The sequence below is a fragment of the Gavia stellata genome, chromosome Z (assembly GCF_030936135.1).
Source record: "Gavia stellata isolate bGavSte3 chromosome Z, bGavSte3.hap2, whole genome shotgun sequence".
Classification (NCBI taxonomy): Eukaryota; Metazoa; Chordata; class Aves; order Gaviiformes; family Gaviidae; genus Gavia; species Gavia stellata.
Window position 1 is genome coordinate 27,995,804 of NC_082637.1, and position 27,958 is coordinate 28,023,761.

At 37.2% G+C, this 27,958-nt stretch overlaps 1 protein-coding gene across 1 annotated transcript; it reads left to right on the top strand.

Moving 5' to 3' along the window:
• POC5 (POC5 centriolar protein) lies at nt 1-27,745 on the top strand. Its single transcript, XM_059834076.1, has 11 exons — nt 1-84; nt 4,483-4,630; nt 12,460-12,656; nt 13,045-13,221; nt 15,942-16,046; nt 17,348-17,527; nt 20,294-20,456; nt 23,856-23,974; nt 24,787-24,900; nt 25,783-25,959; nt 27,596-27,745. The coding sequence occupies exons 1-11, from the start codon at nt 1-3 to the stop codon at nt 27,743-27,745; spliced, it is 1,614 nt and encodes a 537-aa protein (XP_059690059.1).
• The last annotated feature ends 213 nt before the right edge of the window (nt 27,746-27,958 follow it).

The following is a 27,958-nucleotide window of genomic DNA, read 5'->3' on the forward strand; positions in this document are numbered from 1 at the left end:
ATGTCATCAGATGAGGAGAAATGCACAAGTCCAGTTTTGCCAAAAGACTCTGTTTGGGGCAGTTCTGTTTCTTCAGATCTTCAGGTAGGAAAGAGGCAACCTCATTTGGTTCACTGTCATGGCATTTTATTTGGCAAAGGATAATTACAAGGAAATCTAATTTTACGTGTACAGGAAAATAATAAAAGTGTTAGTGAAAAGAAGCAAATTAGACAAAAAAAAATCTGGGATTAAAATATCTTCACTTGGATTCCCTTTTATGCATTTCACAAGAAATTTCAATTTGTGGAAATTCGTATCTAAACTTAAGAGGCTGATCAATGACAGCTACAAGTAAAATAGTACAGTTTTCTTACCTTTTTTTTCTGGTGTTCATGTGTGTTAAGTCTTATGAAGAAGCATAAATTTGACACAGCAGGATAGAAACCCATTTTTTCTGAGGGATGAAGTGTAAGTATGTGTTAGGCTTCTTACATGATGTTGTAAGAAGTGATTTATTTTTTTTTAATGGATTTATTTCCCTTGGAGTAGGATTGTGGCCAAGTTGATCTCAGAAAGGAAATGCTATTATTTTTTTTCTGCATCAAATATGCCAAGATATGCTGGAACTGTCACAGTGGGGCATTTTCCTTTTCTGTGCTCAGCATTCTTTTGAGAGGATGCAAAGATACTGGATAAAGTCTTTGTCCTATTCTTTTGAAAGCAGCAGATTTTCATCCTTTAATAATTGGTTATTCCTATTTGAGTAGTGTGTAGGTTTTTTCCCTTTGATAGGATTCTACCCAAAACAGGCTAATGTTGATAAAAATAAGTTTTGCTAGTTGCCCTGTAGAAATTCATCTCCACTTTTGTCACCTGGTGGAATGGGCATGTACAGCAGAAGCATTGTTAAATTAAGGGTTTTTTTTCTTCATGTGGATTGACTTTATCCCTTTTAAGCTACCTGTTTATGGGTGATTCATTTCTGCAGTTCATGTGCTTCTGTATTTGTTTTCTTAATCTTGTTCAGCAACAGTACTTCATCTGTTTTTCCAATGCCTTTTGTAGTTGGAAAACAGGATGAACGCATTGTGCGACAAATTTTGAAAGACCAGAATTCTCTTTTATGATCTGGTTGATTATCAAGGAGGTTCTAAGGCCACTTTGTAGAAAATGATAAACTAAACTAATATTAATGAATGACTGACTGCTTTGCAACTGAGAGCACGTCTAGAATAGAATAGTTCCAGTTGGAAGACACCTACAGTGATCATCTAGTCCAACTGCCTGACCAATTCAGGGCTGACCAGAAGTTAAAGCATGTTATTAAAGGCATTGTCCAAATGCCTCTTAAACACTGACAGGCTTGGGGCATCCACCACCTCTCTAGGAAGCCCATTCCAGTGTTTGACCACCCTCTCAGTAAAGAAATGCTTCTTCATGTCCGGTCTAAACCTCCCCTGGCATAGCTTTGAACTATTCCCATGCATCCTGTCACTGGATCCCAGGCAGAAGAGATCAGCACTTCCCTTCCCTCTCCACTTCCCCTCCTCAGGAAGCTGTAGAGAACAATGAGGTCGCCCCTCAGCCACGTTTTCTCCAAACTAGACAAACCCAGAGTCCGCAGCCGCTCCTTATAGGAGTCGATTACTGTTGAAAAAGAACAACACTGGCGTCACAACTGAGCAATAGGAATATTGGCAGGGAAGTAGTCTACTCCTTTTAGATAATTTTGAAGGGTCGTTTTTGTTTTGTTTTGTTTGGGCCCTTTTGATTATTTGATGCTTTTAAATAGAGGCCAGATTATTATCTTTTCCTTATAAAAAGAATCCACTGTCTCTTAGAGAGTTTCCATTTACTTATGATTGAGTTCTGCAAGACTTTATTCATTCAAGTAATTCTTTTCGTGTTGTTCAGTAACCTTGACTACAATCCTAAGGACAAATTTGATGTAGCATCTGTAGATTTTTATAATGCTTTCAGAAGGAAGGAAAAAAAACCCCAAATCTCTGAATGCTCTTGTGCCCTTTGCTTATTGCAACACTCATTTATTTACTTCTACGAAACCAATGTAGTATTCATTAAATGAGCAAAACTCCACTGACCTTCAGGCCTTAGAACTATATTCTGGTAGTTTTATGCTCTAACAGAACTTTTGTAGTTCACATAACAGCTTGAAAGTTTTGTTTAAAGCAGAACAAAGATAATAAATAAAACAAAGATAGAGTCTTCATTTTATTTTATTATGTTTTTATTTGAAATTTATTGGTCAATATTGCATTCCAATTGCACCATCCTTGTTATGGAATACTTAAGATTGAGATAATACACTTAATCATGTAATGTTTCCATTTCTCTGTCTAACATATTCTTATTACAGTCTCCAGGATTTTTTTTTTTGTCTAAGTTTCTGGTTACAATTGGAATACTGTGCGTTTTTCATATTTACTTTCAACTTCATTCCAACAATGCAGTAATATTGTAATTTTTAAGCATTTCTTTCTAGATTTTTCACTGGATGCTGTATATTGACACTTTCTGTTGGTGCATAGGAGTGTGTATTCTTGCACACAGTAGATTCTTTGGGTTTTAATAAGAGTGTTAGAACTTCAAAGACTAGATAAATTTCTTCCCATAACTTGATAGGTATATTTTTTTTTTTAGTGCTCAGGATGTCTGTAGCAAGACAGACTGTGTGCTAGTGATTAAACTGGGTGACTCAAAGTGAGCCACCTATTTGCACCTGACATCTTACCTACAAGGTCCCTTGAACTGGATAAGGTACTCATGGAAGCAGCTGGACCAGCTCTGACTGAAAACTAACTTGTTGGGGGGGAAGAATTAGTTTTAAGTTGCTGTTTGGTCACATGATTTCTTTGAAGAAGACAGAGAAGTGATCTAACATTTTCTGCGCATTTAATTTAGATGAGTTAAGGTAGAGACTAATATATTGGCTTTTTTACTCTGCTGAAATTTTGCTACGGGGAATTTTGTATAGATTTAAATAGTTCCTGGCTGAATAACTCATCTGAAGATACCTGTTTTCTTCTTCTGACATCTGATAAAATCTAAACTGTATTTGTTTAGAAAGATATGTATATGGAAAAATTGATAACTTGTTGATTTGCAACTAACTATGCCTTTTACGTGGAATATGATACTTCATTTTGCTTTTCAAAAAGATACACTGTGTATTTGTTTGTAATTATATAGCTTCACATGCATTTATTTAGCGTTATAATTTTAACATGATAGGCTAGAATATGGGAAATGGAAATTCGAAAGGAAACTAGAATTCAGCTAAAATGTACAAAACCTAACTTCTTACAATGTTCTCTAATTAGTTGAAACCCACTTAAATATAAGGGTTATGCTGAAAGTTTTAAAACATTATCCTTTTCAGCTGGTAGATTCAAAAACATATTACATGTAATTGGTACCTTTAACTGATTGTTTCCACTCTAACTTTCCCCAGCTTGAAGAGGTGAATAATTTTTCAATTCACAATTGGTTTCTGAGGTTTGACCTCATTAGGATGCTAAACAGAATTAGTACAATAGTATTAAGTGAAGAAAAAATGACTGCTAGTGGCCTGGTTTAGTACTTTCCAAGTGGTGCTTTTTTCCAGATGTTTAATTAGTGGCTTTGATCGGTTTCACCATTTAACTGCTACTAGAATTTTTTAAATTAATGACTGGATTGTATGTTTAAGCGGTAATACAGATTGTTCACAGTTTCACATTGAACTCTAAATACTTGCATTCTGAAAATCTGTTTAACTAGGAGATCTCAAAAAATGATAATTGGCTTACTTTGGTATGTAGTATAATGCCACATACCAGTTAGATTGGTTTATAACTTTTTAACAGGAAAGCTTTTATTAGTTACGTATACACATTCCCTGTACGTATCTAATTTAAAGAATGCATAATATAAGGTAAGAATAATTATACCTAATCTAAAGAAAATACTAGATCATCAAATGTCTTGATGATTGGCTTTAGAACTCCCACCAAAAAAGTTGTAATGTTACAGAATGTGAAATGTGACTGTGTTCAGTAGCATCTTTATCGTGGCTATAAAAATATATATTTTTCTTTGCAGTAATAGTAGTGCTTAGAAATAGTTATCAGATGATTAATAGCTTACATGATCTGGAACTTTTATTTTTAGTTCATGTTTTTGTTTAAGGCGCCTATTATAGTATCCAAATTTGGCATCTAGCAAAGTCTTTCTGTGTAACTATTACAGTGCACCTAGTTGTAATTGGAACGAATGTGAACATGAAACAAACTGAGAGAAAGATAAATTATTATAATCATGGTAGGAAAACAGCTGTCTTTTGCAACTTCAAGGGAAATCCTCTTAGTTTTCACCATAATAATAATTATTATTAAAAAGGTCTCAAAAGTTATTGAAAACCATTTCCACTCCTTCCTACATATACCTAGTTTTAGAAATGTAATTGTAGTTTTATAATTATTCATCATCACTTTGTGACAGGATGAATATGAAGAGCTGCTTCGTTATGCTGTAGTGACTCCGAAGTTTGAACAGTGTGTCTCGAAGTGGTCAGAATCTGCTTCAGGACTGAGAGCAGGTGGCAGATTTTCAAGTGTAACAGATGATGCTATTCACCGTAAGACTCCAGGTAGTATGTGCACAGCTATGCCTTGAGCTTACAAGAACAATGATACAACTTTTTTGACATAAGTTTTCTAAAAGCTTCTGTTCGAAAAATATACATAGCTCATGTATAGTACATTTACATTTTGCACAACAAGAAATTTGGGAAGGCATATTCACTGAAGGGTTCTTTCTGACATTGCTTTCAGATGGTAGTATTGATGTGCTGACAGTTCTCTGGGTTTTGTGATGCAGATGTTTAAAGTGGTTCGTGTAATAATGTAAAAAGGGGTGCCCTTACTTACAGTTTACTTCGTCAAAATTTGACAGGTCACAACTGTTTTTGCTAATACCTCTGCTGCCGTGATAAATGAGTATTTAAAATATGATTATTTGGAAGTAAGAGTTACCTTAAAACGGCTTTGTGTAATGACTAATCATGTCACTACATGAATGTCATTCTTACTCTTTTAGTTCAATCACTCTATTCTAGTTTTACTTTATTGCTTGGTATTTAGGACTGTATAAACTTAGTGTCTTGTGATGCGTTAGTAACACTGGTATTTATGGTTATATATTGTTTGCTTTTGTCACTAGCATTTACATTGAAGAAGCTCTGTTAATTTTGCTTCAGAAGAAATAGTAAACAATCATACCTGCCTTCTTTCTTTACTAGGGAGTTTAACTTAATCAGGAAGAACTTACTTTTTAAACTAACTTTTATTCTTTATCATGCTATTTCATGATAAAAATATTTACCTACAGTTTTTTCTTCACTCCTCTTTTTTGTGACCCTTGAGGATGTGTTTATCTCTACTGTTTAGAGGAGCATGGGTTGCAAAATGTGTAGATAATTTTATTACTAGAAACTAAGCAGCCTTTAAGTGCTGTGTAAGTATGGTGCTAATCGTCATCTTGGAGTAAATGTTGTTCATGGCTAATGTATGCAAGAACTCTTGGCCATGCTGATCAGAGTTAAATAACTCTCTGCTAGCAGAAGTATTTACCAGTGTGGTTGCAAAGGGCAATGCAGACACTGAAAGTTGTTTATTTCATATTAGAAAAAGAACCATGGGTAAAAATAAATCTATCTTCCTAAATGGTATGTTGTTTTCACTGGAATATAAAGCAGTGTTAGTAAACTGTCAATTACCATTCAGTTAACTTATGTTAATACAATATAATAAAAAATTATCTAGAAACAGGTTCCTAAAATAAGGAATGTGATTAAAGTGGGGGTGGTAGTATTGGTTATGCTCTGTATCCTTCCACAATGAGTCTGTGCAGTGCAGTTTACGTACATTCAGACATCCAAGCCAATACCTCTCTTTCCAGTATGCCATAAGGAGAAATGTTTTATCATTTTTATAAACTAATGGAGAATCTTAGTCCTTAAGGACATCACATATATAACTTCTCTCCATGCAGAATAAGTGTGGTGGTTCTTTTGAATATCAGACTGACACAGGAAAGGTAGAAGGCATGTTTTTGGGTTCATTGAAAACGTGAGAATGGAGATTTGGAGAGAGAGAACACCTGTAATGGAAATAGATCTGGAATTAGAATGTGAATAGTGTTAGAAAAACTTCTGCCAACAGAAGAGTTTCAAGTGCAGCCTTTGCATTTTGATTTTTACATATTGAAGGTTATTAACTTGATCCAGTGTAGTTATGTCCTGTGTGGGAATTGTACCAAATTGCATAAGAAATCAGATTAATTGAAGCTGCTGGTATTTTGTACTATGGCAATTGTTCTTGAACAGTCAAACATTGTAGAAAAAATTCCACTATAGTAAGAGGTATTCTTGCAGCTCCTAGAGAGCAGTGGTTTGGGTTTAGAAAATTATGGTACAAAATACTTTGATTGGGAAGATAAAACATCCCCACCTGTTATATCAGGTCGAGGTACCAAAAATTGCAGTATAATAGATTCAGCTAAAAGTAACACCTAAACTGTCTGTGATTTCCACTGCCAAAGTACATTCTGTGGCTACTGTCAGGAGTCCAATTTTGTCTGACCAGATTGCTTTAGATACTGTACACAAGGAGGGTTTAGTCTTCTAATACCAGTATACTCATCTGAAGATATTTGCTGTTACATGGGATCTTGGTTTAGCAGAGTGATAGAGCAATACACTGAAATCGTGATGCAAGCACATGTCATGGTCTGTTTGGATTCTCAAATGTACAGGTCAGCATACTCTATAAATTAAACTTTATTTTCTGAGCTCAGCAGGAAAGAAAACAAAAACATCAAACAAGGGCTTAATCCCCTTTGTACAGACTAGTCTAACATGTGAATTCACTAATTTATCCCTTAATTCATGAGGTTTCTAACTCACAAGTTTTCCAATTCATAACTCGCAACTCATAGCTCACATTTCTATGAGTAAAATAGTTGCCTAACTACCGGAGAGAGTGCTTATCCTTACTTCTCCCTCCATCATGGTGCAGGCCTCCCTGTACCACACCAGGAAGCACAAAAGCCTCAGCAGTCTGGCTGCTGTTGGATACATTTCAAAAGCTTTTTCAGTAAGCTGACATGCTTCTACCTTCCAGCTTGGAAGTTTGGTCTATACTATTTCTGTAAGTTAGTGGATTCTGAAGGAACTGCCAGACAATCAACATGCAAGGATTATGGCTGCAGGAGACTGCAAGCTGCAGATGATACTGGTTGCATAATGACCTTTAGCCCTTCTGTCCATTATGTCCTGCCTACATGCTGCTTTTGCCTTGACCTAATGGCACTGCTCCCAGGATACACCAGGCCTTAGCATGAGCTGTGTATTAGCCAAAACCTGAGCAGGATGTGGTAAGCAGTCACAGCATGGCAGAGTAGTTGTAATATACTGTTAGATCACAGTACAAATGTGATTCCTGTTACCAGTCTCTATACACTATCATGACACTGGGCGTCCCCAGTTGCCGGGAAAGACTGTGGGTTAAAGCCAGCTCTAGCCTGTTGCTCTGTTGAAGGTTCGTTTTGCTGGTTGCTCAGTTTTTGTACTGTGTTGGGTTGAGCCTATGCTTCCCACATGCTCATCTGCCTAGCACAGAAATGCATTCACACTTCTTGATTAACTAAGGCCACTTACACAACCAGTTGAGCCACTCAACTGTTACAGCCATTTGTGAAAAACAGAGGCCACCCTCTGCCCCTCCCTGTGTTGAAGTAAGTTCAGTTTTCTTTACAGTAGCTGTGGTCACTCCCTGTATTCTTCCCTGAGCTTCACGAGCATAGTGTTCACGTCCTCTGAATCTTCTTCCATTGTAGCAGGCTGTTGATCAATCACACTAGCAGATTGCCAGGATTCAAATACACTTGCAAAACTCTTGAACTGTAGAGCAGTTCAGGTCAGCTGCTGGAAGTGTTTCTCAGCCTGAGAAGTTGTTCTTAAAAGGGGAGTAGAAAATTTCAAACTCAGCTATGTGGAATTATATCATGGAGCAAATCCCAGTTCAGGTCTTGTCCCCAGTGCTCTCTCTGCTTGGAGTTTTCACTCCCAGTTTGTGTGGAACATTGTTTTGTAAGGGAATATTTGTGATGTGTGATACTGCTGTGTATAAGAAAGAAGATCAGAATCAAAACACTAGACTTGTGCTTTTTTTTTTTGGTAGATGACTGTATACTCCATTTTCTGTCATCTTTGAAGAGAAGATTTTAGCCAGCACTGTCTGCTGTCTCTCTTTAACTCTGTGAGAGGGGTTATGCTCTTTTTTTTTTTTCCTGAGGCCAAACATGTGGCCTGTGAAGTCTTTGTTCTTTTTTACTGCCTAAAGGTGTGCAATAGAATTGAGAGGACAAATTTCCATTCCCTTGATTGCTTCTCTTGAAATATTTGAGTAGAGTTATCTTTTAATATGCTTGGTATTACCAACTAGAAATAGTCATTTGCAAGCTGTAGTTAATTGTTATGGGACAGGGGAAAGAAATGCTCTTATACTTGATGGTGATCAAAATTTTGCACAGCAGTTTTAAATAGTGCTCATTACAAGGATCCACGTATTCCCCTCAGTTATAGACACTCAGATCTTTATTATCTTTGCAAAGGGCAGCACCTTGCAAAATACAGTTTGTCTTGTACTTTCAAAATGAAAAAAATGGTTAAAAACAGTAAAGAAGGTGCTTTTGATCTTCTCAGAGACTGAGGCAAGAAGAATATTTACACAGCTCCATAATGCTTCTATTAACTGCACACTATAAATAAACTTCTGGTGCTTTGCTGCTTTATCAAAATAGGTTTGCTGTTAAAAATGTCACTATGTCCTGTCAGTCTACAAAAGAGATGTCTTGTATCTCCTTGAGACAGAGCTTGAAACAATCTAGTTGTAAGAAGAAGGTTATTTCAGCTTTTAAAAGAGTATCTGACCAAGATCTGACCAACTCTTCTATATAACCTCTTGTACTGATCGAGGATGATTGCATATTTGAGTGGTGTTTGCCACGGTGTTAATGGCCTCAGAATACTTTTTTTTTCCTGATACTAATAACAAGACTTCAGATGAACAGTAAGAAAACAGTTAAAATTCAATACTATACCTCTGATACTGATCAATAGGATAGATTAGCAGGTTATTTCTGAAGGACAGTTAATTTTTTTGTTTAGCTCCGTTCTTTTGGCATTGCTACATGTTCATACTAAAATCAGGCTCTTTGACATTTGTTCTTTCCCTGTCTGGCTCTAATGCTGTTGCTGTGTTTAAAATAACAAAATCATAAATTATTAGGGTAGTAGTCTATAACTTTGTAAAACAAAATGCATGTCTGTGCTGAGTATAGAGTTAATACCTAAAAGTTTGCTCTTCTGCAGAGTTTCTCAAGCATGCAATGTTTTTTCCCCTTCTCCATGTGATGTCGGTATTGAAACCAACATAGTTCCCAATGCCACATGATGCCTTCTGAAATGAAGTACTGTTTGTGGCGTATTCTTTGGTCTGGTGTTCTGACTTTCTCCTGGGGTTTTTGAAACTGAAGTGAACGTTTCCACTATGACAGTACAAGTCTTGATTACTGGTAATGTCTATTTATTGCAGTAAATTTAATGATACATAATATCTTCACTAAAAGCTTCCAGTCAAGTAAGAAAAATAATTGATTAGTGCAGCATGTTTTCTTCCAATTCAATGTCCAAATGCTTTTAAAATTTGAAATGTAAAACTCAGTTTCCTGTTCTCATTACCAGTTTAGTTGATTAAATTTGAAAATGACTAAGACTGAGCAGTAAATTATTCGTAGCAAAGATGTGTGATGATGACTCATACCCAAACAGTGGGAAAATTCCTTCTCTTCAGGCTACCAGTCCTCAGTATTGATCCATTAAACTTCTGAGAAGATTTTTAAAAAACTGTACATTTTAGCATTTTAAAAAACTGTACATTTAAAAAACTGTACAATTGCTACCCTCAGCTTGGGCCACTGATAGTAGATCATGTGTGAGAACAGTCTGTCAGATCTTATTTACTTAATAAAAGCAGAAAAAGTCAGATACTAGAGGAACCCAGAATAAAACCATAACCCTACTATTGGGATAACAGACATCTGGAAAAACAGCTAATTTCATTACCTCTGCTACAAACAAGAATATCGTCTAGAGTTTTGTTGGAGTAAATGCATGTGGGAATTATTTAATGAAGTACACTTTATTACTTTATCATATCCAAATGGTTCCATGTACTTGGTAACTTAGGGCATTGTAACTGAGTGTCATCATGTAATGCAGTAGAAGGAATAGAGGTGTCAGAAGGAGAGCATTAGGAATAAGAATGAAATTAATATGTATACCACTAGAAAATTACATCAATACTGGAAAGCCAAGATAAATTACATGAGATGATGATATAAACATGTAACAGATACACTCAGTGGATTCAGTGAAGGATACATCCTATGCTAAGTGAGAAAAATGGAAGCTGAGTTAGGATAATCTGTACATGGGGAGGATTAAGGTGAGGGGAGTGATGAATTTGTAATACTACAATCTTGGACTATGGCAGTTGTCAGTCTACCTTAATATCCTGGTTTTACTGGTTACATTTTGTTCTGTTTTTACTTTGTAAACATCTTGCAAACTGTGCTGTGTAAGTTGGATAACTTTGTAATCCAAGCAAATAATACAAGTTTAAAAATAAAAACAAACCTACATGCATTTTACAGCAATGTCACAACTTGAGGAAGAACACAGTGACGTGCAGGAATGGGAACAAGCGGTGAAGGACAGAACTGGGAATACTTGATAATAGTAACACTGCCAAATATTTTGTATTGTGAAAGGCCAGCCAGATTCTTCATCACTGAAATTAGATGTATTTCAAGTAGTCTGGGTCATCTGTTCAGCATGCCATATTTTTTTGAGATCTTTACAAGCAACAAATACTCAAATTCTGCCATTAGCTAAGCAATACTTCTCTCATTTGTAGGAGAAACAATGACCAAAAGCTAGAGCCTGATCTTAATATACTGGTATGATGGAGAATAATTTGTTTATGGTCTTCTGCTTATGTAATAGGGTAGGGAATTTAGTCTAGAGAAGTGGTGTGTTAGATGGGGCTCCGTTAGCTCAAGCTGTTTTTAATTTTATGATGTGTAGCTGTATATGACCTTGGGAGAAACACCAAAAAGCACTTGTAACTGCCTCTACATCACAGTTCTTCCTTATTTCCTTCTTGTTTTGGAGCATGAGTATAGTAGTTGCAATTCATCCTACTTGGTCAGGGGGAGTATTAGCCAGACAGGTTCTCTAGCTTCCTTTGGACAGGAGACGTAACAGTGACAGTAAGTATAAAAGAGAGTCAGCCATCAGGCTTGGCCTTGAATAAATTAGAAACATAAATTTCCAGTGTCCACTGAAAATACTGCTTTGTGAAAAACAGTTAAGCTTGTACCAAAAAATAGTACCCATCCACTATGAAACCAATTGTACAGACAATATTTGTTTTCAGAAGCGAAGACTAAATTGTTGGAGCTTTCCAACATTCTTTTGAAGATGTCCTGATTGTAATTAATACCAGGAATCTGCTAATTCCTCTTCTTTCCTAAATTTTTATTCAGCTGTCAACTCAAATAACAAGTTTTCTCTAAGGAATAACTAAATATTAAACAATATTTAATTTCCTCTGTTTACTTAAATACTAACTTCTTTATTCTTAGCCCATTTTTTTCTTCTCATCAGTTGGCACTCAAATGCATGCCCATTTGCTTCTGGGCATGGATTAATTTTTATTGCAGTGGTAGTTAGCCACAGTACCTGAAAGTGAGGCCTTGTTGGGTAAGGCATTATGTAAATTCATAGAAGATATTTTCTGTCTCAAAGAGTTTAAAATCTAATTAGAGAAGCAAATTAAAGGCTGTAAGGAAAATGGATGCAGGTACATACCAACATTGAAATATACCCACAGGTTGCATTGTGAATGCACAAAGGAAGGCCCCTGGCCTCAGGAGTTTGCAGTCTTAGTAAGGAAAATGACAAAAGTTTTTAGATATTTTGATCTGAGATGTTAATCGACAAGAAGTCTTTACTGAGGGAGGTGCTTTTTTTCTTCTGGCAATGGTATTTTTTTGGTACTTGCTGTGAGCATCCTCTTTAAATTACATTAAAATATTCTGTTCTTTAAGGGAGTGGTAGTTTTGATTTGACTAACATTACAATAGGACTGTTAGTTTAAATATACTTGTATCTTGGAAGCATACATTTGAATTGAGTTGTTTGTTTTACATGAGGAAAGGAGGTTTCTGATGGCATGAATATTTTGAGGTTCTGTTTCTTTTTTTTTAATGCCTGGCTTCTGACTTCCATCCAGAATGCAGACCAGTTAGCTTTTCCAGAGGATCAATCCTTATTCTTTGTTTCATTTTTAGTCATAATATCAGTGAAGGAGCCTTCTGAGGCCAACATGGAACAACTTTGCCCTGTTCTTTCGGAAGACACTTCTTCACAAGGGTCCACACATGGTCCAAGAGAAATCAATGAAACCGTAGTGACTGAATTAACTTTACCCGATGAAGAAGTAACTCAAATCGAAAACATACTTGATCTCTGGAGTGGAAGTCTTAAGGTATTTATTTTGCATGGAATCCTTAAAAATCATATACAGATGTCAGTGTGCTGTAGAATAAGCGAGAGTGCAGGAAAAGTTGCGGTGTAATTGCACCGGAAATGGTAGTTTTCTTTTCGATTGTTTTTATTGTTGTGTATTGCATATAAGCACTAGAATATCTTGTTTCAAGAATTTTGGAATAACTTTCTTTGTTAGGGAAGTTCAGTTATTATCATTCAAGAGTTCATTATGTCTGGTAATATTTATAGATATAAACAGCCTGTGTAATGAAGTCATCCTGTAAATACTCATGTCTCCTTAATTGCTAAGTGTTTTAAGAATAAAAGATTAGGGAGGAGGAAATAATTTTACTAATTACACTACTGTCATCCCTTTAACTTTTCAGACAAATGTTCTGACTGAATTGAGAAAATGGAAGCTTAGTTTGATTGAACATCACAAGCTTCAAATGAGACAAGAAAAAGAGAAACACACTGCACATGTGAGACAATTGAGCAATGAGATGGAAAACCTGAAGGAGTTGCTACATACTTATGAAATCTCTATTGGCAGAAAGGATGAGGTAGTAGTTCAATTTCATAATTCAACAGTTCCTCTCTTTTTAAAAATATCCACACTGAATTTTTGGATCCATCTCTTTGAACAAAATTCATCCTGCAGCAAGTAACATAGAAAAGTAAATAATATATTTAGATTGTATAGTAGAAAAAGAATCATTGTTGCTAATAAAGTTGTCCATATTAACAATGGAAACTTAACGTGTTGTATGTACGTATTTTGCATTGTTTGCTTCTTAAATCTATTGTTGTTTCTTACTTATTTCATGAAGATAGCAGTGACTTAGATGAGTCTATTAGCTCTTACATTTTAAAAGCCTTTAATTTTTCTGTTATTAGATTGGTTTTCTTGTATTTTAAATGGGCAGCAGTATCCTAAACGTTAAAGAGTCTCAGTTTTAGGATTCTCTAGGAACTGTACATTTGTACAAATTCTTAGAATTGTACATTTCGGGTCTCTGAGTTAAGCTTTTGTGCTATCAACAATATCAACAACTTCAAAATTAACTAGAATTGTGGAAATGGATATAAAACTTTGGCAGCGCTGCAATAACATAATGTAATTGAATCCTCTTATTGCTATCCTGAATTTTTAACCTTGTACTTGAGAACACTTAACGGAGTTTGCGTTTTTAATTCCTATTTAACTTTTTTTTTAAAAACATCCCTTGAAGGAGTTAAAATATGGAGGAAGATGATGTTCTGTGCCCATTGGGAAAACAGTAATCTTACAGACCAAGCAAATATAAATGTTGTAACATTACAGCAACAGGATTAGTATAATACCATTTAACTAGTACATATGTGCAGAGCCATAGTTACTTCAGTTCTAACATTCAAACATTTCTAATTCTGTTGGATGTCATTGTATGTCACTCATGTTAAATGCACCATAATTATCAATGATACTTTGAAAGCAGTATTTTCTTTTTCTGCTACCAAAGAAATTATTTCTTCAACCAATTTTATAGTTCTGTTTCTAAAAAAAAAAAAAAAAATTCAATAAAAAATTATTATTGCCACCATCTTGACGGTAGGTGGCAGTGCTTCCATGTATCACACCATATTTATCAAAACTGCTGTATTCTAACATGGGCATATCCCAAAGTCCATCAGCCTCACAAATATTATGAATACTGTAGATCCTTGATTTCACATTGTAAATCTCACAAATGCTTCTTGGTGGCAAAAATATACTGATTAACAAACATGGTTTTAAGCTAAGACTTATAGTGTGTATCAACAGGTATGCAGCATCAAAGTTTGTTTTATGTTAGTGTATGACACTTTTTCAACAAAAGTAATTAATTTATTATATTCATTTCCTTTTGCTTTCTATTTTCTTATTGATTTGTTGATAATTTATGCAGATTTACTTCTAATTTTGGATAAAGTCATTGTTACTTATATAGCTGAGACTATTCAGTTATTCTGAAACTGCAAAAAGTTAAAATTAGTCATATTTAAGCAGAGAGAAGTAGCTTAGACTAGATTTATTAACATACAGTATTACGAAGAACTCATTCTTAAAAATCGAGAGGTGTATCAGCTTTAAATTACTTTAAATGTATCAAATTGACCTTTTTTGTTTCTGACTTTGATATTTTGAACACCTTCAAGAAACCAAGCTTTTGCCTAGTAATATTTCATTAAACATTCTGAAGATTAACTGAAACAGTTTGTATGAAATTCTGTATTGAAAGAAAATAGGAGTTTTGTAACATTTGCTAGATAACTTTATTGATTTAAGTATAAATTTTATTTTAAGTGTAATTAATTTCCTTGATGTATGTTCAATAATTATTGCATGTAACATATGCAATGTAACTTATTAAGATATGTTAGCATACAACATCATAGAACATTGTTCTTCACAATCTTTATGCAGTAGTTAAAACAACTTTACATTATTCCCAAGAGTCCCAAGATTGGTCACTACTTGCCTATTGGAGTTGCTTAGATGTGACTGATGGCAGAATCTAGCTTAAGAAGTTAGGCAAAAATACAGAGAAATGCTCAGTGATTTGGTGTATCCACTTTGCATCATGCCTGGCCTAATTTTTAATCAGGGAACCTCAGCTGTTTCTGTATACTAATTAAAACATATTGAGAGATTGGTGGTAAAAGTCCCTATTTGCATTCTCTGTCCAGTAGGCCATCTTGCCTCTCAAATGTTTTGATTGCTATAGGCCTATATGATATCTTTCACAAGAACTTTTAAAGAGAATAACAATTCTTAATCAGATTTTGCTAGTTCTTGGCAATTCCTTAGCTTGTTTATTCTGTAAGCTTTCTGCAGATAAATAATTTCTTTACACTTCAGTTAATTAATGATGCACTAAACCAGATTTTTAATATAAATGTTCCTGATTTATCAAAATTGTCTTTGAAATAAGTGATTCTTCTGACCTTATGCTACAATAACATTTAATTAAAGGGAAGTTGCACAGAAGCCTGCAGATGAAATAACAATTCACTTGAACCTTTCCTACAACTACACAGTGAAAGTGTTTAAGTGCCATAGTCTGAGTGTTGAAGCCACAGGAATTTTACTTCTGATTTGAACTCTGATTATTGTTTCCTGCTTGATTAGAGTAAGGGGAAGATTCAGTAGAAAGCATCTGTTAAAAGCAAATGCTTTAAGTGAAAAATAACTGATGCATAAAGTACATTGACCTTACAGAGATCATAGCTATTGAAATAGTGTTAATAAATATTTTTGCAGGTGATTACTAACTTGAGCCAAGCATTAGAGAGGCAAAAGGAGAGAATAGAGTTGATGAGAAAGTTTACAATGTGGCGGATTCAGCATGTTAAATCCAAACAAGAGGTATGTGTACAAAATGAAAATGAAACCTCTGAACTCAATAGGGTCAGAGTTGCTGCAGTTCCTGTTACAGTTTGAAGAAATAACAGTGTTTCTATTTTGATGTGTTTGACAATGTCAACTAACAGTTTGAAAACATCGGTTCTAAAAAGAACACTGCTGTCGGAATACTCTCGGGGATGGGGAAAAAATCAAACCTATACTTGTCTTATATTGCTCCAATTACAGTGATCAGCTCACAGAAAATCACTGTAGTTTACCGTATCTGTATTTTGAAGTAGGTGCCCAGAGAATCTCTATCTAATTTCAAACACATTATGTTTGAACAGTGATATGATACAGTATTACATTTTGTGGGGAAGCCACTTTCATAATTAAAACATCAGCTGCCCTCTCTTCTCATGTTGCCAAAACTTGAAGTAGCTAAGAGCTAGCCTCACACAAAATGTTGGGCATTGCATCAATAAATAGTCTACTAAGTCTAAACAGCAAGTAGTCTACTAAGTGAAGTATGACAGAAGGATCCCATGTCAAGACTGCAAACCTTTCCCATTCCAGGCTGTTAAAAAGGAGAAGCTCTGTTTCGGACCTTTGTTCATTGGTACAGATTCCTGGCTAGACTCAAGTTCATTGATGCTATCCAAAACTCTGCTGATTTGCCTTTTCTCTTTTCCTTTTCTCCCATCTTAGAATTTACTAATAATCTGGAGTCTTGTTTTTACTCAGCTCTTTTTATTTTTTCTAATTAATTTCTGAAAAAATAATTTAATGCTGAAATACATTGTCTGGTGACTATTTTTAAATGGAGTAGAATAATAGAATTGTCTTACAGCACTTTTTAAAGCATCCTGAAGTCTAAATTTATTAAAAAGGTAGGGTTTTTTATGCTAATCATCTGCAGTCTTTGTGACTGCAGGCTTTATATGGTTCTTGCAGTGAATCAAAATGTGCCACATACCCACTAAATGGCTTCACACGTGCATGGTTACACCATATAGGTGAGGTTGTTGTTTAAGTGTCATTAAGCTAAGAGTAAAAGCACTGGTTTGTGTAAGCTAGGAGTTCGCAAATACGGTTTCTCATACTGGGGGCAGTAACGCTCCGTGGCATGTGTTTAGGAAGAAACATTCAACTGCTGATGCTACGTTTGTGCACCACTTCACTGCGGCATGTGTAACTCAGTTTAGGCATTCGTACTGTGGTCTATGTAGTAAGTTGTAAACCAATCATCCACACTCTTTTGAGTACTTAAACTTTTAGGAAACCTGAGCTTGCATATGATGTGGTTATATTTGTTTCCTAAGGAATACGCAAATAGAATAGCAGACAGACAATTCCGGACAGCTTTGATGAAGAAAGTATGGGCAGCGTGGCGCTCTCTTAGTGAAGAAAAATGGAAAGAAAAAGTAGCAAAAGCCTGTCAGTTAAGGGCAGAAGATGTCTGTGTTCAGCTCACCAATGATTATGAAGCCAAAATTGCGGAGGTAAAATAAGGTTTCTTTCTTTATTCTTTCTCTCCTTCACTCCCCCACCCCCCATCCCTCCAAAGTATCTCTTTCTCAGCAAACTTGAAAAACATGAGGACTCCCCAGCAGAACAGAGCTCCCAAGTATACAAGATCTAAGGAGATCTAAGATCTCTACTATGGTTTCTAGATATGACTTTTCTTTTTCTACTGTGTCTGATGTAAAATGTTGCAAATTTGCATGCACAGGTGAAGTAAACTGGCCTCTTCCTGAAATGAGACAAATCTTTATTTGCCCACCAATAGGGATGATACTTGTTTTCTAAGAGCACACTGTTAATATTGGCTATGTGTTTTGAGGTCTTACTGAAGAAGACAATGGAAATAGAAGACCATTGTTATTATGAATGATCATGATGACTACAATATTCTTTTTCCTATAATAGCTACTCTGTTAAAGGCTGAATTTAAGTTTGATTTTTGCCTTCAACTTGCCAATGAAGCTTGTTAAAGAATTTTCAGAGCGTAAGGTGAAGTTAAGTTATCAACGTGTGCATTGGTGCACAGTAAGTACATAAAGTTTTAAAATACATATTTTAAAAGCTTTATATTTTAACAAATTAAATATTGAATTCTAAGAACAGGCTCACCAAATGTGGCCTACCAGCAGAAAAACAGTAAGTAGGGAGTTACAAAGGTAACTTGGTCTGTCTTTTCTCAGCATTTTTAGTTTTTTACGGTAGCTAGAAAAGAGAGATTCCTAATGACAATTCACCCTGTGCTTAAATAGTTTTATGGGAACACTTATTTTTCTGTGAGCAAATCCATGTTCCTGTGGAAATCTAGGTTGTGCCAGATGCTTAACTTCTAAAAGACAAAAACTTGCAAGATAAATTTCTGCTTAGCTGTTAGGTAGGGTCTGACAATCCTTTCACAGAATCACAGAATCACTACAGTTGGAAAAGACATGTAAGATCACTAAGTCCAACCATCAACGCAACACCACCATGCCTATGTCCCACAATGCCATGTCCACACGTTCCTTGAACACCTCCAGGGAGGGTGATTCCACCACCTCCCTGGGCAGCCTGTTCCAGTGTTTCACCACTCTCTCAGTAAAGAAATTTTTCCTAATATCCACCCTAAACCCCACCTGGTGCAACTTGAGGCCATTTCCTCTTGTCGTGTCACTAGTCACTTGGGAGAAGAGGCCAACACCCACCTCTCTGCAACCTCCTTCCAGGTAATTGTAGAGAGCAATAAGGTCTCCCCTCAGCCTCCTCTTCTCCAGGCTGAACAACCCCAGCTCCCTCAGCCGCTCCTCATAAGACTTGTGCTCGAGACCCCTCACCAGCTTTTTCACCCTTCTCTGGACACACTCCAGCACCTCAATGTCCTTCTTGTAGAACACAGTATTTGAGGTGCGGCCTCACCAGCGCCGAGTACAGGGGTACGATCACCCTACTCCTGCTGGCCACACTACTTCTGATACAGTCCAGGATGCTGTTGGCCTTCTTGGCCACCTGGGCACACTGCTGGCTCATCTTCAGCCGGCTGTCAATCAACACCCCCAGGTCCTTTTCTGCAGGGCAGCTTTCCAGCCACTCGTCCCCAAACCTGTAGCATTGCATGGGGTTGTTGTGACCCAAGTGCAGGACCCAGCACTTGGCCTTGTTGAACCTCATGCAATTGGCCTGGGCCCATCGATCCAGCCTGTCCAGATCCCTCTGCAGAGCCTTCCGACCCTTGAGCAGATGAACGTTCCTGCCCAACTTGGTGTCATCTGCAAACTTGCTGAGGGAGCACTCAATCCCCTCATCCAGATCATCGGTAAAGATACTAAACAAGACCGGTCCCAAAACTGAGCCCTGGGGGACTCCGCTTGTGACCGGCCGCCAACTGGATTTGACTCCATTCACAACTCTCTGGGCTCGGCCATCCAGCCAGTTTTTTACCCAGCGAAGAGTGCACCTGTCTAAGCCACAAGTCGCCAGCTTCTCTAGGAGAATTCTGTGGGAGACAGTGTGGAAGGCTTTACTAAAGTCCGGGTAGACAACATCCACAGCCTTTCCCTCATCCACCTGGTGGGTCACCTGGTCATAGAAGGAGATCAGGTTGGTCAAGCAGGACCTGCCTTTCATGAACCTGTGCTGGCTGGGCTTGATCCCTTGGTTATCGTGTACATGCCCTGTGAGCGCCCTCAAGATGAACCTCTCCATAATCTTCCCCAGCACTGAGGACAGGCTGACAGGCCTGTAGTTCCCCGGATCCTCCTTCCGGCCCTTCTTGTAGATGGGCATCACATGGACAAGCCTCCAGTCTTCCAAGACCTCCCCTGTTGACCAGGACTGTTGATAAATGATGGAGAGCGGCTTGGCAAGTTCCTCCGCCAGCTCCCTCAGTACCCTTGGGTGGATGCCATCAGGCCCCATAGGCTTGTGAGTGTCCAGGTGGCACAGCAGGTTGTTAACTGCTTCTTCCTGGATCATGGGGAGTTTATTCTGCTCTCCATCCTTGTCTTTCAGCTCAGGGAACTGAATAGCCTGAGGATACCTAGTCTGGCTATTAAATGTACGCTTGTCCTTGGTATGCTCCTAGTACAAATTATGTGCTATAGCACAAAGAAATTACAAGTAGCTGTTCATCTCTGGTGAACCAGAGATTTCTGAAGTGAAAATGCGTGTCTTTGTAAACGTAGTAAGTGTCTTTTAAAGGTAATTGAGGAATATGTTTGTATTTTGTATTCAGAAGTACAAGACAGCTGTTTCCTTATTCTCTTTCATAGCTAACTGCTACTTTGGAACAAACAAAAGCTGAGATTCTGCGACTGCACAGTGAAAGAGAACAATATGAAGACACCATGAAGAAAGCCTTTATGCGTGGTGTATGTGCTTTAAATCTGGAAGCAATGACCATGTTTCAGGGCAAGGACGGTAGGACAGATCCTGGTTAGTATAAAAAGCAATTCTAATCAGCTGAGGAGGGGGGCTGTTGGATTGGTTTGTTGGCGGGTTTTTTGTTCCTTTGTTTTAAAGGATTCTCCCTTTTCTCTTTCTGTTTTTCTGTTAAATGCGGGCTTGTGGCAATACAGAGTTTATGAAACTCTTACTGCTTTAAAAAATCCTGTTGAATATGTTGAGAAATATTCTGATGCTGAACTTTGCACTGCTGTAGTTGAAAGGTGGAACATGTTCTCTTCATCCTGTCTTGCTGTGAGGGTGGTAACCTGCAACTGAAGGCAGAACAAGAAGCCAGGGATGGCAAACTTCTTAAAATACTGTGGGAGATTACCCAAAATTCTGTCAGCACCCAGGCTGGAGTGGGGAAGGGGGTATGTGTGAGGGGGAAATCCTGGAAAACCCCTCCTCTATTCTCTGGAACTTCAGTGTGCAATTAACCTGGTTTTCCCAGACAGCTCTCCCTTCGTTTTTAATCTTGCCTTTTAATGTGAAAGGGGCAAGTAAATCTCCCAGGTTCTGTATTTAGTTGGAGTTCTGTGCCAGAACAGGGAACACTGGTCTAATTATGTCAGCACCACACTCGTAAAATTTGTGCAGCTTCACAGGAAAGAGCTGCGCACCCTTACTGATACAATGAAATCACCCCCTCAAAGTGAGACAATCTATAGCAGTAGGAGCATAATCATGCTGGTGCAGCAGTCTACATCGAAGACAAAATAGCTGTGCCAGCAGGAGTGTCACAGCTTTACATGTGGCTTAACAACCAGCTGTACTGGCAGCAGTTGTTAATGGTCTTAGACAAGTAACTTCAGTTGCTTAACCTAACAGTCTTATATCAGAAGTTTCTGAACTACTTCAGAGAAATTCCTCCCCAAAAACGTAGATATGAAGAGGAAATAAAAACCTGAAGAAGGTGGAAGAGGATCCTTACCTGAGCAGCTGTCTGAGCCTGTTAAACATATACAGTATTTGTGCAGTTGCTTAGGAAACTAGAATATGACATTGGCTATGCACAGTAGCTGTGTGCTAGTAAAAACATAGGATCAATATTTGGGGAAGGTCAAGAATGAATGATTTCTTGAAGATACTGAGTCTGGGAATAAAGTTACAGGGCATTGCCCAAGTACTTTATTTTTCATTGTATTATATAAATTAAAGAACTACTCTCTCTTGAAGCTTTATCCTATATTTGTTTGTTTATTGCTTTCCAAAAACATGCAACAGACAGTGCATCTCCCAAATAATGATAGGTAACTACGTGGTGTGAAATAGGAAAGCATTTTTTCTGTAAACCTGTAAAGAAGAGGGTAAGTAGGAAGGAAATGAAGAAAACTGAGCTCTAGAGCTGCCATGGCCAACCCCTGGGACTCATGGACCAAACATTTTGCTTGATTTTTACTATGAAGCAGGAGCTGATACTCTACACAGGCACAATACCTAAAGATTTTGCTGTGCTGGACAGCACTGGGGTGTCTGTACCCAACTTTTTGGCTGTCCAGCATCGTGCTTTTTAATTTCCTGTGGTCACTGTAGTCCTCATCAGGCTTCATAACATCTCCTAGTCTCTGTTGTCCTTGGTCCCATGCCTGCCATATTCTTCCACTGCCTCTTGTACCACCTTCTCCCCTGCCCCCGGCACACTATCTCTTTCTTGCTACAGCCAGACAGTGCTTTTAATGAAATTACATAATTATTTAATATGGTTGTACAACCATTTATTTGCATTCTTCCTCATGTATAACCGAACACTGATCAGGATATCAGGGGACTTCAAACATCAGATTAGATGATTATTGTGATTTGTTCTAGTCTTGTAATCTGTGGACATGTCCATGTGCCAGAGTTGGTCAGTGATTATATATTTATATGAAAGCTACAGTGCCACCTACTGTTTTTGGAAATAAAAGCAGAACTTGGTCCCTTTACAGATTTATTATTATTAGGTTATTATAATGTAAATTTAATATACATACATTATGCAAGTAACCTACATTATAATGTGTATTATAGTATGTATGTTATTAATAGTGTGCAAGTATCACAACCTTAATGGGTCCATAACATTTGGAGTCAATGTTGATGGTCTAAAATCTATCTGGCTGATACTGATAGATGATTTTTTTTTTTTAATTATTAGTACATTAAGATTATTTTTAAGCTCTTCATGTATTTCAAGGAGCATTGAACCCATAAGAATTCATGACTTTTTACTTAAAAAAACCTTAACACTGCTTTTTTTCAGTGACATAGATCACATCTGATTGGTCTGTAACTATGTGTTGGTCCTGTGTATGCTTAAGGTTAATGTGTGTGTACATACATATATATGTACAAAATGCATATTCTGGCATACTTTCACTCTTGAAATCTTTGAGTATTGCACTGATTTGAACTACCTTCCTTATATTTTTCCGGCTCACTTCAAGAAAAAAAACAAAAAACCACAACTACTACATGGTGTCACTCTAGTCCCTGGAATGAGCAAAGTTCCCTTGTCCTGGAACTGCTGTGCTAGCGTCATCTGCTTCAGAAATAGGAGAGTAAATAAGAATACCTCTCTCTGCTTCTTTTGAGGAAGTTTGTATTCTAAAGGAAAAGGCTGAAACTGCTTTGAAAAGATGTTGGGCTTAGGTCTGCAGATCTGACCTCCCCAGGATGTCTTCATTGTGAGACAAAAGAATCCTGGCTGGATTTTGCGCATGTTCAGGCTTACCCAGCTGGTGGGGGGAGATGAGGGCTGCAGGGTGCCCAAAGAGCATTCAGGCACTACAGCCAGGATGTGGCCAGTGTCCAGACATTGTATGTGGAGACGAGATGATGCTGAGCATGATCTATGGCTCCTTGAAATTGCAGTACCTTCTCAAGAAATTTAAAATAACATTTTATTTTACTGATAGTGAGCCCCCTTAAGGATCTTACACCATTTTAGAAGTCCAGTATGGCCTTTCTGTGTTTTGCTGCTCTCTACCTGAACTGGATTTTGTCCCTTAGCGTAAGAGTAGCTCTTGCACACTGGATTTAGTATTGGCAAGCAGTATGGAGAACCTCCATTCTTTGCACTACGAGTATGTCACAAGTGCCACAGGGATGTTGAGACATAATGCAGAAACAAGCCCCTTGGAAAACATTATTTCCAAGCATCTGAAAAGAAGGGTCAAATACAGGAATGTTTTTTTTATATATATATATATATATATAAAAAAAAAAAATTTTATATATGTATATACACACACACAGCCCGCTACAAAGAACAGGCTGATCCTTTTAATTAGAATATACAGAAATCCCAAAGGAATAGTAAAATTTTTACTGTGACTTATTTCTTTTTTCCCCTTAGGGTTTGCTAGATTATGTGCTGATCCCATTACTTTGTGTTTCTAATAATAGATTTAGGAAGTAGGAGAAATGATACCGGTAGCATTGTTGCAGGAAGGCTCCCTCCTTCACAATATAATCCTCCCTCACCAGAACCTCCACCAGCAACTACTCTGCAGCTGGAAGACATGGTAAGTGTGTAGCTGGAACAGAACTGTATTCGCTAGTGACAAAAATTAACTTCCTCGGTTGGAGCTTTTTAAAGATAAATGCCATAGCCCATGAATTGAAGGAATTTGGATGCAGTCTAAGTATAAAAAGAAACCTATGGCTATGTTTAGACTGCACGGTGTAAATGAAGTGACTGGGGCACAGCTCTGTGACTTGCTATACTTTCATTAAGTTCCGTTTTTATTTTAGTGAAATGTGTTAAACTAATGAAGACAAGGTCACTATAATAAGCAAGATTTGCTCTCCAAGGTTCTTTCTGGAAAAAAGCTGTTAAGAGTTTTTTTTTCAAAAAACCTGAGCTTAATATAATCTGAAAAGAAGAAAAGCTGGCTTGACTTGAAGCTTGTTTTTTTTAAAGTGTAACATATATAGACACTGAGGGAACTCAGCTTATTGGCCTGTCATGTCAGCTTACCCAGATTATTATCCAGTAGCTTAGATGTTCCGGACCTGCCCTGGAGTCATGCTGAAGACGTCACCACTGTAAAACAATTTCACGCTAGAGTACAGGTTAGAACAGAGCAGATGTGCTTGCCTCTTTTCCTGATTTTTCATTCTAACAGTATCAATTGTTATTCACACTGTTTCCCCAATTTTTAGACAAGTATTTTTAAATTAGCCAGAAACCAGTAAAACTAGAGATAAAGTATCTGCAAAGAAGTTAAATTTTGAAGGGTAATTGGAATAGTCAAAAAACGGACTGTCTAAACACTAAAACTATATTTTCTAGAAAGTTTTACTCATTCTTTGTAAATTCTGGTTTCATTCACAGTTTTCTACCCACATGGGTCATGCAAGCACTTCTCAGACCAGGCTAGATTCTGATTCTCCAGTAATCGTCACTAGCACAGCTACAGGATCTGGTGTGCTGTCAAGTCAAAAACTGGTAATGTGCTAAAATGAACCTTTTTTTTTTTTAAGGCATAATTATAACAACTATTAGTTTGAGTAACGTTATTTCCGCATTTTTAAGAGCAACACAAGTATGTAGTTGAGGAAACTGCCATAGAGTTTACATAGTTGTGTGAAGACACTAGCTTGCAAATGCTTGTTAATGTTACAGAAACCTATTTATGTTAGGAGCAATTTAAAATTATTTTTGGAGGGGGGGAGGTGAAGTGTAACAAAATGAAGAATAGAAGAGTGCACGTACACTTAAGTGTAGTGCAACAGGAACAACTGGTGTTTCACATGATACCATTGTGTTCTGGAAAGAATATGCTTTGCTTTAGCATCCTGCTGTTTGAAATGTCTCTCTCACTCCCTTTTCTGTATTTGTTGCTAAACTGTCCTTTTTACTTTTTGCCATTGTCTTCTGCATTGCTGTCCTTTCTTTTTCCCATCTGATACAGTTTGCTACCAGCTGTCAAAGAAAGATGCAGCATTTTACTGCATGGAAGCTTTTTTGTATCTGCTATGTCACTGCTAGAAAGACTTTCCAGGGTGATGGAAGTGCCTGCAGCTGTCACTTGAGTATGCAGCCAGTGAGCAAAGTTAAACTATCCATGTTGCTTGATTTTTGTCACATTAGCCTTACTCCCTTCAGGATAGAAGTCACTTGCTCGAAATGCTATCTCAGAGTGGAAGAAGATGGAATATACCAGGTTGCAACTAGGTGGAGCAAATTCAGTCCCGTATAACATAACTGGATTACCTGTAACATCCCATGTTCCATTTAGGCACGTGGCTGATAAAACTAAGCAGACATATAGAGCATTGTAAATATTGTTTAGCATTGTTTACCAACTAATACTTAATTCATTTGTAGCCCCTGGCAAAAGTAATAACATCTGCTCAGCAGAAAGCAGGAAGAACAATCACTGCTCGAATCACAGGCCGAGCTGATATGGGACAAAAAGCCAGGATTTGTGGTAGTTTAGCAGTGATGGGAGTTGCTCCACCCATGAGTTCAGTCATTGTTGAAAAACATCATCCAGTCACTCAGGTAAGTCAGAATTCTGCTTGTAACAGTATTCTTATTAGAACACATCTGGTAGTAGTTTAAAGAAAAATGACCACCGTGAAGAGATACTAGACAAGGCTCAGACTTGAGTCCTGTTTAAAATAACAAGCGGTACTGTCTTTGAGCTGGGTAGTAGGCACTGGTGAGGAGATGAAGTAAATACTGCCACTTTAATCTATTATTTGTGTTGTTTCTGTAGTACTTATTTCACATGTATAGTAGTCTTGGCTGTTTCATTCTTGGCCAGCTCTTCCATGAGTCTTCCTCTTTATAGAAGTGGTCAGTTGGTACAGCAGTGTTTAGTGTCATCACCATGCAACCACAGTTTAAAGACAAGCCTCATGGTGTATAGCAGGAAGAGTGACTGAACTAGAGGTGGTAGAAAAATAGATTAGACTGATAGGCTGAGCGTAGCAAATTATTGGGGGGAAAAAAGTAAAACCCTTGTCTGGAGGCAATCAAATTCGTCAAGCCTGCTTCTTGTTGTATTTTCAGTCTTACCGCCCCCATTTATCCTGAAGAAAACACTGAAATAAGTGCATTAATAGGGTATGAAACCAACATAAAGGAAGACTGTAAACAGTGGCCTAAATGGTCTAGGCAATTGCTACACTTTTAGACCAATCTGAGCAAAAAAAGATTTTGACTGGAGGTGTATGAAACAGTTGAAGATGTTTTCTTATATTTTAACGAGTAAAATAGAATTCTCAGTTTCCTCTGTGCTACCTGAAAGTCCAGTTTCTCTTCAGTGATACTGCCAGAACAAGCAGAGCTACATCAGGTCCTTTAATTTGAGCTGGAGATACTGGTAACTGTCCATGTGAGGGATGTTCTGCTTTCACTCATTTCTGCAGTGAATCAGAGCCGTGTGGCAGGCTGCACACAGCTTTCAAGAATTTGGACTCCTAAGCAGAAATTAATAATTAAATTGAATGTCCTTATCATTAAGAACAATTTATGGATTCAGATTGTGTGACTAGTGTGACAAGTACCTGAACTACTGTACCAAATACTGACTTTTAAAAATGTAATAAATGTGACAGTCCCAGAGATATATTCCATATACTCTTTCTGCAAACAAATGCCTAAGTGGAAGTCAATCAGATTGAAATATTTCTCTTGAATTAATCTGACAGGGGAGAGTTAAAAGCATAATCGCTACTGTTTATTGCAAGTAAGGTGGCTAGTTTTTGGGGGAGAAAATTCATTTTTGTTAAACAAGTGCAAACCTTTTCCTTTCAGAGACCAGAGACCTTTCAGAGACTTCCTCATAGCAAATACTGAACTTCAAAAGGAATGTTGGCATGATTAAATTTAGCAAAGGAAAATTCTGAACAATTTGGTAAAAAAGCAAACAAACCAACCCTGAAGTAAGATTGAGGTGATAAAAGCTCAGGTGCCTAGTTAATTGTAAGTTTAGCACTTCATGTTCTAAAATGTATATTACAGATAAGGAAGGAAATTACTTATTCTGTTAAAGTAACCATTGTTTTTGAGAAGTGTATTTCAGTTTGCTGGATTGCAAATCTTTCTGTTTAAACTACAGCTCACTTAGAGCTATTTTAATGGTAACTTTTTTGTACTGTTAAGTGGTTTGATGTATCTGATTACTTTTCAGCAAACCATATCCCAAGCCACTGCTGCTAAATATCCTCGAACTGTGCTCCATTCTTCTGGTTCTACCACTGTGAGACCTGCAGGACAAGTTGGGCGAATGCTTCAGGGCCAAACTCATACCAGTGTTCAGTCAATAAAAGTTGTTGACTGAGTGAGTATCTTTCTCACCGGTGGGGGTTTTTATCAAGGTACAATTTAAACCTCTTCCCAGTCTTTTCAGAGTTGAAGTAGCAAGGCCTAAAGTATGTATCATGTTTCTACCCTTTTCTAAAAGAATTTTTTTTTAAAGTAAAAGTGCTTTTATGGTAAACACCTGGAGGGGAAAAAAAGAACTTGAAATGTTGTTCTACCTCCAAACTATTTG

What these genes read in the sequence shown, in the direction of transcription:
- POC5 (XM_059834076.1), top strand. Translation starts at nt 1, where the DNA reads ATGTCATCAGATGAGGAGAAATGCACAAGTCCAGTTTTGCCAAAAGAC. An exon ending in TCTGGAGTGGAAGTCTTAAG is followed by an intron (nt 12,657 to 13,044) that starts GTATTTATTTTG and finishes TTAACTTTTCAG; the next exon opens with ACAAATGTTCTGACTGAATT. An exon ending in ATGTTAAATCCAAACAAGAG is followed by an intron (nt 16,047 to 17,347) that starts GTATGTGTACAA and finishes TTGTTTCCTAAG; the next exon opens with GAATACGCAAATAGAATAGC.